Here is a 16,718-nt window from a genome sequence, read left to right on the forward strand (position 1 = left end):
TATACAATAGGTGTGCAGAAGAACAAATTCACATTTTATCTTTTAAGGCCAATGTATCTAACAAAAGCAAAATGTGAAAGTATCAAATAAGTATCACTGGAAAGACAGACTTGGAGATTTTCAGATCATGATAAGCAACCCAGCTTTTCTTTGAAAGAAATTAATTAAGGTTTCCCTTCTAGTAACCAGCCAAAAAACACTTTTTCCTAAGGGTAAGTTTTCAATTGGAAAATCAAACATATAATTATTCTGAAAATATCTATATAAACACAACATAGATTTTTCAATGAAAACACAAAGCAGCTAGCAGCAATCCACTTCTGCATCCAGTCTACAGGACAGAACATACCATACTATGTTGCATATAATTGGCACTATAAAAGGCTTGCCCTATCATCTCTTTTGACATAAATAATAGTCTCTTTTTTCTTATTAAAGTTAAAGAAAAACCACTTACTGTTAACAATCAGTTAATCTAAATTATTTCCCGCCAAAAGGAAAAATTCCAAAATAATAATGTGTTTTATTTCCATATTCTTTACATAGTTTGAGTACATTATTTAGCACACTAATTCACTAAGAATCTACTACGCCACTAAGAATCCGGAATCTTTCCAAAGATAATAACTTTCATAGACCTCAATATTTTTTATCTAAGAGTACCCAGTGTGGAAACTAGTTTAAATGGAAAGAAATAATTGTCCTACTGAATTATTCATCAATGTACTTATTGTAAAACTGTCCTACTTATTTCCCCTTCTTCGGCTTCTGTTTAATATTTTCACTGGTAGACAGTTTGCTAACATATTAATTTTTAAATATTCTCAAATACCTAATTAGTTACTGTTTTGAACAAACTTAAGAACAAAGCAATGTTTGACAAATACGGTACCTGACAGAGGATGTTCTTGGCCCATGATCTCTGGAATCCATAACCCAACCAACATGACACTCTAGAGGGGGGTTTGTACTATGTCTTGTTTTTCTCTTTCTTGGACTCTAAGGAAAAAGAAGTCAAACATTGCAATTACTTTCAGTAGTGTGAACTTCACAAGTAAATTAAAACCCTCTGACTATAAACCAACTCAAACATATTCATACTGTGGATGACACATTATGAAATCATATGAAGTCACAAAACTCAAACATCTCACATACAAGTTACAAAACTTAACAAACAAGGCCCTTTGCTAGGTTTGAACACAAGGATTAAAGGAAATACAATTTAGGATGATTCTTTATTACACTTTCTGATCATCTTTAATTACACTATCCAATTGTAAAGAAGTTATTCCTTAACCTGAAAAAACATAACTATGGTAAAATATCATTTTTGAGTACTTCTTACAATCTAAACTATAAATTTTTTAATGTGATGGAAACTAACAAGTCTCATTTTGTAATGTTAAAGGACACAAAACGCAAGCTTTATATTCCTGATTCTTCCGCGTACCTGTACATCAACGGCTTTTGGTTCTTTAACAACAGGATAAAATCTCGGTGTTTTGTTTGGGTCTTGTAACCTGGGTGTTCGAGGTGTTTTTGGTGTCCTTGCAGGATAAATTCTAGGAGATTCTGGAACTCCTGTGGGCAATGAATGGGCCATTGTTGCTGAAGATATTTCTGAAACATCAAACACCTTTTGAGCTAATTCATCAGTCAAATCTGTGAAATAAAAAGCTGTTACCAGTATTTAGATGCTAGTAAACTACCTGACTTTGAGAACAAGGATAATTCTGAAATTCTCTACTCTCAAAGGATTTTTTCATTAGAAACATTTCAAATAAATAAGAAAGAATAAAAAATAACAAACGCTTGTCTACACACCACCTAGCTTTACTAAATTTTAATTTCGCTATTTCTGTTTCCGACTTTTTTTAAAAGAAAAATAGGCTAAAGCCTACTGTGTAACCTTTTCTAATTCCATTTCACTTTCCTCCTCAGAGATAACCAGCCTCTTAATTTTGTATTTTTATCTATTACCACAAATATATAATAATATTATTTTGCATAATTAACTTTTAAGTGACATAATACTAAATGCATCATTTTGCAAGCTTTTTCAGTCAATATTTTGTTTGCAACTTTACTCAAGCTCTCTATTTGTGTAGCTTTTGGTTTACTCATTTTTACTGCAGAATATTACGCTGTTATACAAATATAGCAAAATTTATCCATTCTCCTGAAGATACACATTTATGTGATTTCCAAATTTTTGGTATAACCAACAATACTGCAATGAACATTGTTGAACATGTCTTTTTGTACAGGTGCAAGCATTTCTGAAATGGACATGCTGAGTCTGATGGTTTGTGCATCTTCTGACTTACTGAATAGTGATTGCCAAGCTGCTTTCCATAGGGGTTTCATTAATTTATACTCTCACTAGCAGCATGTAAAACACTCAGCAATTTAACATCTTGCTCAAGACTGGGTTTTGTTCAGTCTTTTAAACATTTCTCCATCTCATGGGATTTACATGATATTTGCATTTCCTTGGTTACTAGAAAAGTTGAGCATATTTTCATATGTATAGTTATCACTCAGATTTTCCCTTTTCGCAAGCTTGCCATTCATATCCTTTGACTATTCTTCTTCTGGGTTGTTTTACTTATTAGTTAGTTTGTGGAAATCTTATGATAAGATACTAAGTAAGCAAGCAGATGAATCAAGTAGTAGTATCAAAAATATAGGCTCTATTTCTATATGGCTTCTCTTCAGACTTATCAATTTCTTTTGATTCAAACAACTACTGTTTGCTCATTCACTCAACAAATACTGAGCGCCCAATATATGCCAAGCACTGTTCTAGACACAAGTTTGTAAACTCATCCACCCTATTACCTAGTCTCCCTGTCTTGCCATTTCCCCTCCCAATCTATTTTCCTTAGTGTTGCCAGAATGCTTATTCTGAGGAGCAAATTAGGTCATTTCATATTTCTATTTAAAATCCTTCAGTGTATCCCTTTTGCCTCTAGGAGAAGTCTGGGTTCTTTATGATGGGATATAAGATTTTCTTCATTTTACCACATCTATTGTCATTCTCCCTTTGAATCTTGCTGCCCCAAATAGCAACGTACTTGTTCCTATTTTCTTGCTTCATACCTTTTCATATGCTTTTACCTCTGTCTGAAAGTCCCTTTCCCTCATCTTTTTACACAGAGGTGAACTCATATCCTTCCTTTAATACCCAGCACAGATGTTACTTTCCCTGGGAATGTAAAGCACTCCTTGAACATCTTCTGCCAACAGAATTAATCAATTATTTTTTGTGCCACCTCTGTATTTTATCCATTTCTTGTTTGATTTATTAAATTAAAATTTATTTTCTTACATATCACCCCATTGGATGCTAAGAACAAGTCTCAGTGCTTCCGTGAAAACAAGGACCACAATCTTATATTTGTATGGTAGTACCTACTATAGTGCCTAGGAAAAAGTATATCCCCACCCGATAACTGATAAAACTTAAATGAATTGTGTTAATGCTGTTTCTCCTTGTACCAAAAAGATATACAATCTCAAGGACAGAAATATGATCATACACTGAAAAATATGTTAAATCCTGTGCCTTTGCAAAAGAAATATTCAAAGATCCAGTAGCCATAACAACCCAGAAAATAGTAAGCTTCCTAGCATCCATAAATTATGGTCTCTAAATTCCATTTCCTACTGAGCTAGTCTCCTAAAAGAAATAAAGTCTGGGGAACAAAGTATAATATGAGCCTGGGAAATCTTGAGCCAGAAAGCAATGAAGTTAAAAAAAGAAAATATCAGCATAGGTCATGAGGACACGGCAGCAAGATTTAGAGGATCCCACCAATCAAAAAAAAAGTGATCTTGGGGCCGGCCCCTTGGCACAGCAGTTAAGTTTGCATATTCTGCTTCAGCGGCCCAGGGTTTGCCGGTTCAGATCCCAGGTGCCAGACATGGCACCGCTTGTCAAGCCATGCTGTGGCAGGCATCCCACGTATAAAGTAGAGGACGATGGGCATGGATGTTAGCTCAGGGCCAGTCTTCCTCAGCAAAAAGAGGAGGATTAGCAGCAGTTAGCTCAGGGCTAATCTTCCTCAAAAAAATAAAATAAAATAAAATAAAGTGATCTGACCACTAGAAACAATGAGTGAAACGGATTAAACACATCAAATAAAAAGAGGCTCCATGAGTTCATAATGGTACTTTAAAACTTAATCACATTTGTAGGTGGCTAGGGCACTGACTCATTATTCTGAAAACGGATAAACTGAATACAAAGAAAGAAACAAGCATTTATCCTTCCTTTCCCATAAAAATTGAATTTCAAAGTAACCAGAGAGTTGATAAAAGAGTATTCTTTTTTCTTTTTTTTTTGAGGAAGATTAGACCTGAGCTAACTACTGCCAAATCTTCCTCTTTGCGCTGAGGAAGACTGGCCCTGAGCTAACATCCACACCCATCTTCCTCTACTTTATACGTGGGACGCCTACACAGCATGGCGTGCCAAGTGGTGCCATGTCCGCACCCGGGATCCCAACCGGCAAACCCCTGGCCGCTGAGAAGCGGAATGTGCACACTGAACTGCTGCGCCACTGGGCCAGCCCCAAGAATATTCTTCTTTACAGAATTCTAGGTAAGAAATACAGAAGGAATGATAGAATTAGATGATGACTATTTTGTAACTCTAATGAAATAGAGGATCTAGGGAATATTCATCAATGACTGCTAAAACCATTTGGTAAAATGTTGAAGGGAGATTCAAGACCAAAGACATGATGCATGAAATAAATAACTGATAAGCTGGACTGCATTAAAATGAAAACTTCTGCTATGTGAATGACACTATCAAGAGAATGAGAAGACAAGCCACAGACTGGGAGAAAATATTTGCAAAAGACGTATCTGATAAAGGACTTTTATCCAAAATATACAAAGAACTTTCAAAACTCAACAATAAGAATTAAAACCTGGGCCAAAGACCCAAACAGATACCTTCAAGAAGGTATAAAGATGGCAAATAAACACATGAAAAGATAGTCTACATCATATGTCATTAGGGAATTGTAAATTAAAATAACATATCACTACACACCTATTAGAACAGCCAAAATCCTAAACACTGACAAACCCAAACGCTGGAGAGGATGTGGAGCAACATGAACTCTCATTCATTGGTGCTGGAAATGCAAAATGGTACAGCCACTTTGGAAGATAGTTTGGCAGCTTCTTACAAAACTAAACATACTCTTACCATACAATCTAGCAATTACTCTCCTTGGAACTTACTCAAAGGAGGTGAAAACTTACATCCACATAAAAACCTGCATACGAATGTTTACGGCAGCTTTATTCATAATTGCCAAAACTCAGAAGCAACTAGAAGTCCTTCAGTAGGTGAATGGATAAACAAACTGTGGTTTATCTAAACAGTGGAATATTACTCAGTGCTAAAAAGAAATGAGCAATGAAGCCATGAAAATACATGAAGGAACCTTAAATGCATATTACTAAGTGAAAGAAGCCGATCTGAAAAGGCTTCATGCTATATGATTCCAACTCTTCAACATTCTGGAAAATAAAACTATGGAGACAGTAAAAAGATCAGTGATCACCAGGGGTTCGGATGAAGTGGGGGAGGGATGAATAGGTGGAACACAGAGAACTTTTAGAGCAGTGAGAAATATATGAGATACCATAATGATGGATACATTGTCATTATACATTTGTCCAAACTCACAGAATGTAAAACACCAAGAGTGAACCCTAATGTAAACTATAGACTTTGGGTGACTATGATGTGTCAATGTAGGTTCATCAATTGTAATAAATGTACCACTCTGATGTGGGATGTTGCTATGGGAAGCAACATCCTTCACCAGACAGGTGATGGCTATGCAAGTTGGGGGCAGGGAATAAATGGGAAATCTCTGTACTTACTCTTAATTTTGCTGTAAACCTAAAACTTCTCAAAAAAAAAGTCTCAATAAAAAAAGTTGAAAGGAAATATCATGATGAATGGATCAAGCTGATAACATGTAAACCCAATGATCAATCATACCATCAGTAAAAGTGAGCCTGAAAGACATTATATTATGCAATAGGAAGTAAACAACTCCTCCTAAGAAACAGTCTTGCCACCACAGAAATAAAAATCATGAATATACTAAATCTGCCAAATCTAAATTCCAGCTCATAAGAAATAGACTGGATAAAGGAACATATTAAATGATATGAAGACACAATCAGGTAAATCTGGATCATAAGAAATCCGATGACAAATTACCAGCTTCTTCAACAAATCATTGGCATGGAAAAACAAGAGAAAAGGAATGATTATAGATCAAGAGTGACTTAATGGTCTCTATCGATCAAATGCAATGTGTGCACATTGTTTGGCCCTGATTCAAACAACCAATTTGAAAAAGATATATTTCAAATCATCAGGGACCAAACATGTTCTGCGTAGTAGATGATATTAAGAAATTATTGTGAATTTTAAGTAAAATAATGGTATCACAAAAATTTATATATATTAGTTCTCAATATACCACAAAGTATGTACAGAAGAAATGATATGATGTTTGAGATTCACTATGAAATGCCAAAAACAAATGGGAACAAGGTACAGCTGAAAAAAAGAATGACAAACTATTAACAATTGTTGAAATTAGATGAGATGGGTACATGGGGGTTCATTAAACAGGTCTCTCTGTTTTTATTTATATTTGAACATTTCCAGATAAAAGTTGAGTTTTATTTCAGTTTTACATTTATTTTATTTCAGGTTTAATTCAGTGTGAATTTTACCCACCAATAAAAGCAGATATGTCAATTTTGTAAAGAGTAAGATCTATAAAGTACTTTTGTTGTCTCAAAAGAAACATTTTACAAAATTTTTATAGCATATCATATACCAATTTACAATATTTTGACATAAAATTATCAAAAAATAGGTAAGACAACTGCAAGTACATAAAATATTTATAGTTAAATATAAAAGTTCTATTACAAGAAATATAAGTAATTAGAGAACAAGAATATATTAAAGTTGTTTTTTTATCAACTAAAATCCTAGAATGATATATGAATATCACCTAGATCTTGTAACTTCTTTTTACTCAAAATAATGGGCCATCTCTTGTAAATGAATGTTCAAAATATCATTTTTCATAATAGCCCAAACTGGAAAAAATCCAAATATCCACTGTCAAATGAATAAACAAAATGTAGTATGTCTACATTATAGAATATCACTTAGCAAAAAAAAGGAGCAAAGTATTGATATAAGCAACATGGATTAACCTCAAAAATATATTAATTGAAAGAAGTGAGACACACGACTATATATCCCATGATTCCATACATTTCATTTATATGAAGTTTCTAGGAAGTACAAAAACATATAGACAGAAGCAGATCACTGGTTATCTCAGACTGAAGTTGAGTGTTGAGATTGACTGCAAATGATCATGAGGGAATTTTTTAATCTAAAACTGAACTGTGGTGCTGTACAACTATATAAATATAGTGAAACATCAAACTATACACTTAAAGTGGGTTCATTTTATGGTATGTAAATTATTCCTCAAAAAAAGCTGTAACAAACAAAAGACCAGGCCATCTGCTCTTCAGAGAATCTCAATTGTGAATGTCTATCACACAGTTTATGCTAAAAGTTGACCTGGGAAAACCGATATTTCAGAGGACTAGGCCAACGCACTGATTTTCAGTGTAGTCCCAACCAGTGGGATCAGCATAACCTGGGAACTTGTTAGAAATGCACATGCTCAGGTCTCATTTCAACTTATAAACCAGAAACTGTGGGTAAAGAGCCCTTTAATTTGTTTTAAAAAGCTTTCCAGGGGAATCTGATACTTACTAAAGTTTAGGTGTGCTAGGTGTGCTTTAGTAGTATTCTACTACTTAAGATTTTCCAAATTTTACTGCTACCAAATCAGATTATTACACAGGTACATACCTGGACCACAGGAACCTTGTCCATAGTCCTTTACGGATAGGAACTGCCTTTATAAAAATAGAACTTAATATTATGCTGTTGTTGTTCACTGAAGGCTGATAACAAAAAACGTGACATGAGGACTGGCAGTTTAGTTTTTTTTTAAATAAAATGCCGCTGAAGCAGGACTCAGCAAACTTTCTGTAAATGCGAGACAGTAAATAGTTTTGGCTTTTCAGGTCATAGTCTCTGTTGAAACTACTCTACCCTGACACTGTAGCACAGCCATAGACCATATATAAATAAAGAGCGTGGCCAGATTAGATGATGGCAGGCCAGTTTTGGCCTATGGGTTATACTTTGTCAACCAGTGAATCAGAGCAGTCAGACAGATGTGCATCCAAATACTAGATTTATACTTTGCTTGCAAAAAAAATTATAACTATATTTCATGTATTCAATAAGTTAGAGGAAAGTATGAACATATTAAAAAGAGATATAGACAATAAAAAAGAGTCAAATCAAACTTCTATAGAAGAAAAATAAAACAGCTGAAATTAAAAAAACCACACCAGATGAATTTAAAAATAGATTAGAAACTGCAGAAGAAACAACTAATGAACTTGAACACACAGGAGCAGAAATTCGCCAAAACAAAACACAGAGACTAAAGAGACAAAAAAAAAATTAGCATTAGTGAGCTGTTGGACAACTTCAAGTAGCCTAATATGCATGTAATTGGAGTCTTACAGAAGAGGAAAGAGAAAAAAGTACAGAAAAAAAGTATTAATTTCTTTAATTTAAAATACTGGCTGGGACCGGTCCCATGGCTGAGTGGTTAAGTTTGTGTGCTCCACTTCAGTGGCCCAGTGCTTCGCTGGTTTGGATCCTGGGTGTGGACATGGCACCACTCATCACACCATGCTGAGGCAGCATCCCACATGCCACAACTAGAAGAACCCACAACTAAAAATATGCAACTATGTACTGGGGGGCTTTGGGGAGAAAAAGGAAAAATGAAACCTTTATAATAGCTGAAATTTTTCCAAATTTGATTAGAAACATAAAAACACATAGATCCAAAAACTCATAAGCTTCAAGCACAGGAACATGAAGAAAATGATACCAAGGCAGGGGGACCTGGTCAAGATGGTGGTGTAGGCAGACTCTGCTCTCATCTCCTCCCACAAACACAAACAGGCTACAACTATTCTTGGAAAAATGACCCTGGAGAGAAAACTGAAAATTGGATAAAAAGAACTCCCACAACAAGGGACAGTCCTGACTGAGGTGAAAGAGGCAGAAACTCCTTCTGGAGAGAAAGAAAGCCACCTTCACAAGTGGCAGAGCTTCACAGCCAGCCGGGCAGGAGCCACCCTAAGGTATGCAGCCTTCCCTGGAGAAGTGGGGACCTTAGTGGGGGCATTAGCACTATAAGCATCCTTCAGTCACAGCACAACTGAGACGAGTGTCCTACTATCTGGCTTTGCTGACTATTAACTGCAGCAGAGAATACCAGCAGAAAAGCTATGGGACGAAAGCTGAAAAAACCCAACTCTTAAAGGGCCTGTGCACAAATTCACCTGTCACAGAGAGCAACCCAAAATCACCAAAAAGAAAGCTGCACAGTCTTTTGGTGAAAAGAGACTCACCTGGTAGGCTCTAGGTGCATCTTGGCGAGAGGTGAAACCTCTCCAGAGACTGAGACATTGGTGACAGCCATTGTTGTGACCTAGTACAGGCATGCTGACAAAGACCCTGGCAGAGGCCATTGAGGTTCTTCCCCTGGCCTGTTAGCCAAGGGGTCTGCCACACCCACTAGGCTGCAGATTTAATCCAGTTCAGCCAGGGAAGGCAGCCTGCCCTAGGGACTGTCCCCAACCAAGAGCAGGCCCTCAGGCTACTTGTTGGCCTGCATAAAATGGGTTCCTCAATCCTTCACAGGCAGGTGAGAGTGTCTGCCTCTGTGGGGCAGGGCCCGTGTGAGGACCGGGTGAACTGTGTGTGGCACTGGTGGAGACGTGGGGGCCTCTGCACTGGGGCGACTGGGTATGCTTCACGGGGTGGGGAAGTGTGCACAGACCAGGGTTGTGTTGATGGTGGGTGTGGACCTGTGGGGGGTGGGGCTTATCAGTGGAACAAGACCTGTGCTTCACAAACAGCCACTAAGAGGATCAGCACCACCTTCCAAAGCCTGAAAAAATTGGGTGCTCCTGTTCCCAGGGCCAGCCCCACTCGGCTGCAATCCTAAGAGAGATGACAACAGCCCTGCAGGCCTGAGGCCTACAGCAACTATAAGCTCCCGAGCCTAGCAACCACCTACACTGAGTACCTACTCAACTAATAGGATAACTGCAACAGGATTGTGCCAATAGACCTTGTAGCCAATAGTGCTGGGGCTCCCCAAACCTGGTTTACAAACAGCCAGCCAGGGAGGGAAAGACTAGACTCCCTGGGTACCTGCAGTAAGAGCAACCACGCCACAGCAGAAGGACACAAGTAGCCCACAAAGGGGTCACTCCTGGATCATTTGGACTGATGACAAGAGGGAAGCAGACTGCTGGGCCTCAAAAGACACCACTTATATAAGGCCACTCTCTAAGATCAGGAGACATAGCTGACTCACCTATTACATAGATATAAGCACAGAGAAAGACGCATAATGAGGAGGCAAAGGAATACAGTCCAAGCAAGGGAACAAGACAAAACCCCACAAAAAGAACTAAATGAAACAGAAATAAGAATCTACCTGACAAAGAGTTCAAACAAAAACTCATAAGGATGCTCACCAATATTGGGAGAAGACTGGAGGAACACAGTGAGAATGTCAACACAGAATTGGAAAATAAAAAAAGAACCAATCAGAAATGAGGAATACAATACCAGAAATGAAAAATTCACTAGAGGACTCAATAGCAGAGTAGATGATACAGAAGAACAGATCAGCAAGTGAGACGAAAAACTAGAGGAAATCACCCAAGCTGAACAGATAAAAGAAAAAAGAATTAGACAGAATGAGAACAGTCTAAGGGAACTCTGGGACAATATCAAGCGCACTAACATTCATATTACAGGTGTTCCAGAAGGACAAGAGAGAGACAAGGGGCAGAGAATCTATTTGAAGAAATAATAGCTGAAAACTTTCCTAACCTAAGGAAGGAAACAGATATCCAAGTACACGATTCACAGAGAGCACCAAACGAGATGAACACCAAGAGGGCCACACCAAGACAGATTATAATTAAAATGTCCAAAATTAAACATAAAGAGAGAATCCTAAAAGTGGCAAGAGAAAGGCAACAAGTGACATACAAAGGAAAGCCCTTAAGGCTTACAACGGACTTCTCAGCCAAGACTCTATAGGCTAGAAGAGAATGGCATGACATATTTAAAGTGCTGAAAGGAAAAAACGTACAGCCAAGAATACTCTATCCAGCAAGGTTATCATTCAGAACAGAAGGAGAGATAAAGAGCTTCCTAGACAACCAAAAATTAAAGGAGTTTATCACTAAAAAACCAGTTCTACAAGAAACGCTGCAGAGACTTATTTAAGTGGGAAAAAGAAGAACACAAATAGGGATAAGAAAATTATCAAAAAAAACACAACCCACTAGGCAATAAAATCACTGGTAAAGGTAAAAATATAGTAAAGGTAGCAGATCAACCACATATGAAGATAATATGAAGGTTATAAGACAAAAGTACAAAAATTACCTATTTTAAGATAAGAAGGTATTGGATAGACATACACAAAACAAGAGATTAGATATGATTTCAAAAACACAAAATGTGGGAGGAGGCGAGTAAAAGAGTAGAGCTTTTAGAAAGAGGTCTAGCTAAAGAGACTATCAACTCAATACAGACTGCTATATATGCAGAATCTTATATAGGAACCTCATGGTAATCACAAACCAGAAACCTATAATAAGTAAACAAATCAGTAAGAGGAAAGAAATCAAACACATTACTAAAGAAAGCCATCAAACCACAAGGGAAGAGAGCAAGAGAAAAAGAAAGGAACAGAGAAGAATTACTAAAACATCTAGAAAAAAAAGTAACAAAATGGCAATAAATACATATTTATCAATAGCTAGTTTAAATGTCAATGGACTAAATGCCCCAATCAAAAGGCAGAGGGTGGCCGATTGGGCAAAAAACCAAGACCCATATATATGCTGCATACAAGAGACACACTTCATACCTAAAGACACTCACCAACTGAAAGTGAAAAGATGGAAAAAGATATTCCATACAAATGGCAAAGAAAAGAAAGCAGGGGCAGTAATACTTATATCAGACAAAATAGACTTTAAAACAAAAACTGTAACAAGAGACAAAGAAGGGCTCTACATAATGATAAATGGAACAATCCAGGGGCCGGACTGGTGGCACAGCGGTTAAGTTCACACGTTCTGCTTCTTGGCGGCCCGGGGTTTGCCGGTTCAGATCCCAGGTGCAGACATGGCACTGCTTGGCAAAAGCCATGCCGTGGTAGGCATCCCACGTATAAAGTAGAGGAAGATGGGCATGGATGTTAGTTCAGGGCCAGTCTTCCTCAGCAAAAAGAGGAGGATTGGCAGCAGTTAGCTCAGGGCTAATCTTCCTCAAAAAAAAAAAGAAAATGGGAACAATCCAACAGGAAGACATAACATTCGTAAATATCTATGCACTCAACATAGGAATACCTAAATATATAAAGCAATTATTAATGGACATAAAAGGAGAAATAGTAACACAAAATAGTAGGGGACTTTAACACTCCACTTACACCAATGGATAGATCATCCAAACAGAAGGTCAATAAGAAAACACTGGCCTTAAACAACATGTTGACCAGATGGACTTAGTGGATATATATAGAATATTCCATCCAAAAACCACAGAACACACATTCTTTTCAAATGCACATGGAACATTCTCCAGGATTGATCACATATTAGGCCAGAAAACAAGTCTCAATAAATTTAAGAAGATCGAAATAATACCATGCATCTTTTCTGACCACAAAGGTATGAAACTAGAAATCAACTACAGGAAGAAAATCAGTATTGGAAGTCTTAGCCAGAGCAATCAGACAAGAAAAAGAAATAAAAGGGATCCAAACTGGAAAAGAAGTGAAACTGTCACTATTTGCAGATGACATGATTTTATATATAGAAAAATCTAAAGAATCCACCAAAAATCTTTTAGAAATAATAAATGAATACAGTCAAGTCATAGGATACAAAATCAACATATAAAAATCAGTTGCATTTCTATACACTAACAACGAAGGAGCAGAAAGAGAAATTAAGAATACAATGCCACCAAAAATTGCAACAGAAAGAATAAAATACCTAGGGATAAACTTAACCAAAGAGGTGAAAGATCTGTACACCAAAAACTATAAAACACTGTTGAAAGAAACTGAAGAAGACACAAAGAAATGGAAAGATATTCATGCTCTTGGACTGGAAGAATTAACATAGTTAAAATGTACATACTTCCTAAAGCAATCTATAGATTCAATGCAATCTCTATCAAAGTTCCAAGAACAGTTTTCACAGAAAAAGGACAAAGAATCCTAAAATCAACAAAAGACCCCGAATAGCCAAAGGAATCCTGAGGAAAAAGAAAAAAGCTAGACGTATCACATTCACCGATTTCAAAATATACTACAAAGCCATAGTAACCAAAATATCATGGTACTGGCACAAAAACAGACACACAGATCAATGGAACAGAATCAAGAGCCTAGAAATAAACCCACACATATACGGAGGGCTAATTTTCAACAAGGGAGCCAAGAGCATACAATGGAGAAAGGAGTCTCTTCAATAAATGGTATTGGGGAAACTGGATAGCCACACGCAAAAGAAGGAAAGTAGACCATTATCTTACACCATGCACAAAAATCAACCCAAAATGGATTAAAGACTTGAATGTAAGACCTGAACCCATGAAACTTCTAGAAGAAACATAGGCAGTACGCTCTTTGACTTTTAGCAGAATATTTTCAAGTACTATGTCTGACTGGGCAAGGGAAACAAAAGAAAAAATAAACAAATGGGACTACATCAAACTAAAAAGCTTCTGCACAGCAAAGGAAACCATTAATAAAACGAAAAGACAACCTAACATTTGGGAGAAGATATTTGCAAAGCATATATCAGATAAGGGGTTAATATCCAAAATATACAAAGAACTCATACGTCTCAACAACAAAAACACCCAACAACCCAATTAAAAAATGGGCAAAATATCTGCACAGAGATTTCTCCAAAGAAGATATACGGATGGACAACAGGCACATGAAAAGATGTTCAACATCATTGACTATCAGGGAAATGCAAATCAAAACTACAATGAGATATCACCTCACTCCAGTCAGAATAATTAACAAGACAGGAAACAAGTGTTGGAGAGGATGTGGAGAGACCTCATACACTGCTGGTAGGAGTACAACCTGGTACAGTCACTATGGAAAACAGCATGGAGTTTCCTCAGAAAACTAAGAACATATCCACCATATGATCCAGCTATTCCACTGCTGGGGTATTTATCCAAAGCACTTGAAAACGCAAATGTATAAAGATACATGCACCCCTATGTTCACTGAAGCATTATTCACAATAGCCAAAACTTGGAAGCAACCTAGGTGCCCATCAAAAGACAAACGGATAAAGATGTGGTATATATAACACAATGGAATACTACTCAGCCATAAGAAATCCAGCCATTTGTGACAACATGGATGGACCTTGAGGGTATTATGCTAAGTGAACTAAGTCAGAGGGAGAAAGTCAAATACCATATGATCTCACTCATAAGTAGAAGATAAAAACGACGACAAACACACACATAGCAACAGATATTGGATTGGTGGTTACCAGAGGGGAAGGGGCAAGGGAGGAGGGCAAAAGGGATGATTAGCCACACATGTGTGTTGATGGATTATAATTAGTCTTTGGGCAGTGAACACGATGTAATCTACACAAAATTTGAAATATATTACGATGTACACCTGAAAGTTATATAATGTTGTAATCCAGTGTTACTGCAATAAATAAATAAATAAATATAAATAAGTAAATAAAGGAGAACTTTAAAAAAAGAGAAAATTACACCAAGGCAATCAAAATTAAATTGCTTACAATGGGTGATAAAGAGAAAATATTAAAAGCAGCCGGAAGCAAATCCAAACCAAGCAGAAAGAAAGGAATAATAATATAAGAACAGAAAACAATACAATTAGAAGAGATAATAAAGTAGATCAATGAAAATAAAAGCTTCTTTTAAAAAATATATCAAATTGATAAAGTGATGAAGCTGTAGCTAGACTGGTCAAGAAAAAAAGAAAAGACAGAAACTACAAATATCAGGAATCAAAGAAGAGATATTTCTACAGACCTGACACACATTAGAAGAATAAAAAGGAAATATGACAAACAACTTCCAAAAAACAGACAAATTCTTTATATACAAACCACAAAAGCTTACTCAAGAAAACATAGATTACCTAAATAGTATTATATCTGTTAAAGAAATAATTCCAGGTCCAGATAGCTTCACTGGCAAATTCTCCCAATCCTGTAAGGAATAAATAATAATTCTATACACGCTCTTCCAAAATATAAGAGGAGGGAACACTTACTAATTCATTTTATGAGGCCAGCATTCCCCTGATACCAAAACAAGACAAATATAATCCAAGAAAACAAAATACAAACCAATATTCTTCATGAATGTAGTGCAAAAATCTTTAAAAAAAAAAAACCAGCAAATTGAATCCAGTAATATATAAAAATGATAATATATCACAACCAAATGAGGTTTATCCTGGGAACCCTAGACTAGTTCAACATTTGAAGAAATCAATATAATTTACAACATCAATAAAGTAAGACAAATCATAATCATTTCAAAATGACTGAGAAAAAAAGACAAAAAAATCAACATTCATTCATCATTTTAAAATCTCAGCATACTAGAAATAAAGGGGAACTTCTTCAACCTAATAAAAGGCCTCTATGGAAAACCTACAACTAATATCAGACTTAATGGTGAAAGACTGAATCCTTTTCCTCTACGATCAGAAACAAGGCAGGGTGTCACATCTTATCACTCCTATTCAACATCACGTTGGAGGTCCTAAGCAGTGTAATAAGTCAAAATAAATAAATGAAAGGAATACAGATAGGAAAGTAAAAAAGAGAACTCCATCTATTCACAGACAACATGATTGTCTATGTAGAAAATGTCAAAGAATCTATTAAAAAGCTACTAAAACTACTGCTTCTAAGTTTATCAATGTCACAGGATATACGGTTGTATTAGTCAGGATTCTCCAGAGTAAAAGAACCAACAAGATATAAAAGGAGATTTAATATGAGGAATTGGCTCACAAGATTATGAAGGATCAGAAGTCCCAACATCTGCCATCTGTAAGCTGGAGACTCAGGAAAGCCAGTGGTATAATTCAGTCTGAGTCCAAAGGCCTGAGAACTGGGGGAGTCAATGATAGAAATACCAGTCCGAGGACAAGAGAAGATGAGAGAAGTCTCAGCTCAAACAATGAGGCAGAAAAAAATGGGCCACTTCCTCCTTCCTCCACCTTTTTGCTGTATTCAGGCCCTCAACAGATTGGATGATGCCCTCCCACATTGGGGACAGCAATCTGCTTTACTAAATCCACCAAGTCAAATTCTAATCTCATCCAGAAACTAAGCCTCATAGATATACCCAGAAATAATGATTAACCAGATATCTGGTCATCTTCTATTTCAGTTAAGTTGACACATAAAAT

General features: G+C 36.5%; 1 protein-coding gene across 48 annotated transcripts in view; it reads right to left on the bottom strand.

Moving 5' to 3' along the window:
• The window catches only part of LARP1B (La ribonucleoprotein 1B), a 138,610-nt gene that overhangs the window by 37,598 nt on the left and 84,294 nt on the right, over positions 1-16,718 (bottom strand). For 19 of the 48 annotated variants that reach the window (XR_011537175.1, XR_011537187.1, XR_011537185.1 and 16 more), the window contains 2 exons: positions 1,454-1,623; positions 893-999 (listed from right to left, as the gene is read on the bottom strand). Coding sequence is in view for 31 of the 48 variants with exons in the window: in XM_070609105.1 (XP_070465206.1) it covers positions 893-999; positions 1,454-1,623 (277 nt within the window). In the remaining 17 variants the exon portion in view is untranslated. Of the gene's footprint in view, positions 1-892; positions 1,000-1,453; positions 1,666-16,718 lie in introns of all 48 variants that reach the window. The other 29 variants (XR_011537174.1, XR_011537190.1, XR_011537183.1 and 26 more) reach the window with 2 other exon arrangements.

The sequence above is a fragment of the Equus przewalskii genome, chromosome 2 (assembly GCF_037783145.1).
Source record: "Equus przewalskii isolate Varuska chromosome 2, EquPr2, whole genome shotgun sequence".
In the NCBI taxonomy this organism is placed as follows: Eukaryota; Metazoa; Chordata; class Mammalia; order Perissodactyla; family Equidae; genus Equus; species Equus przewalskii.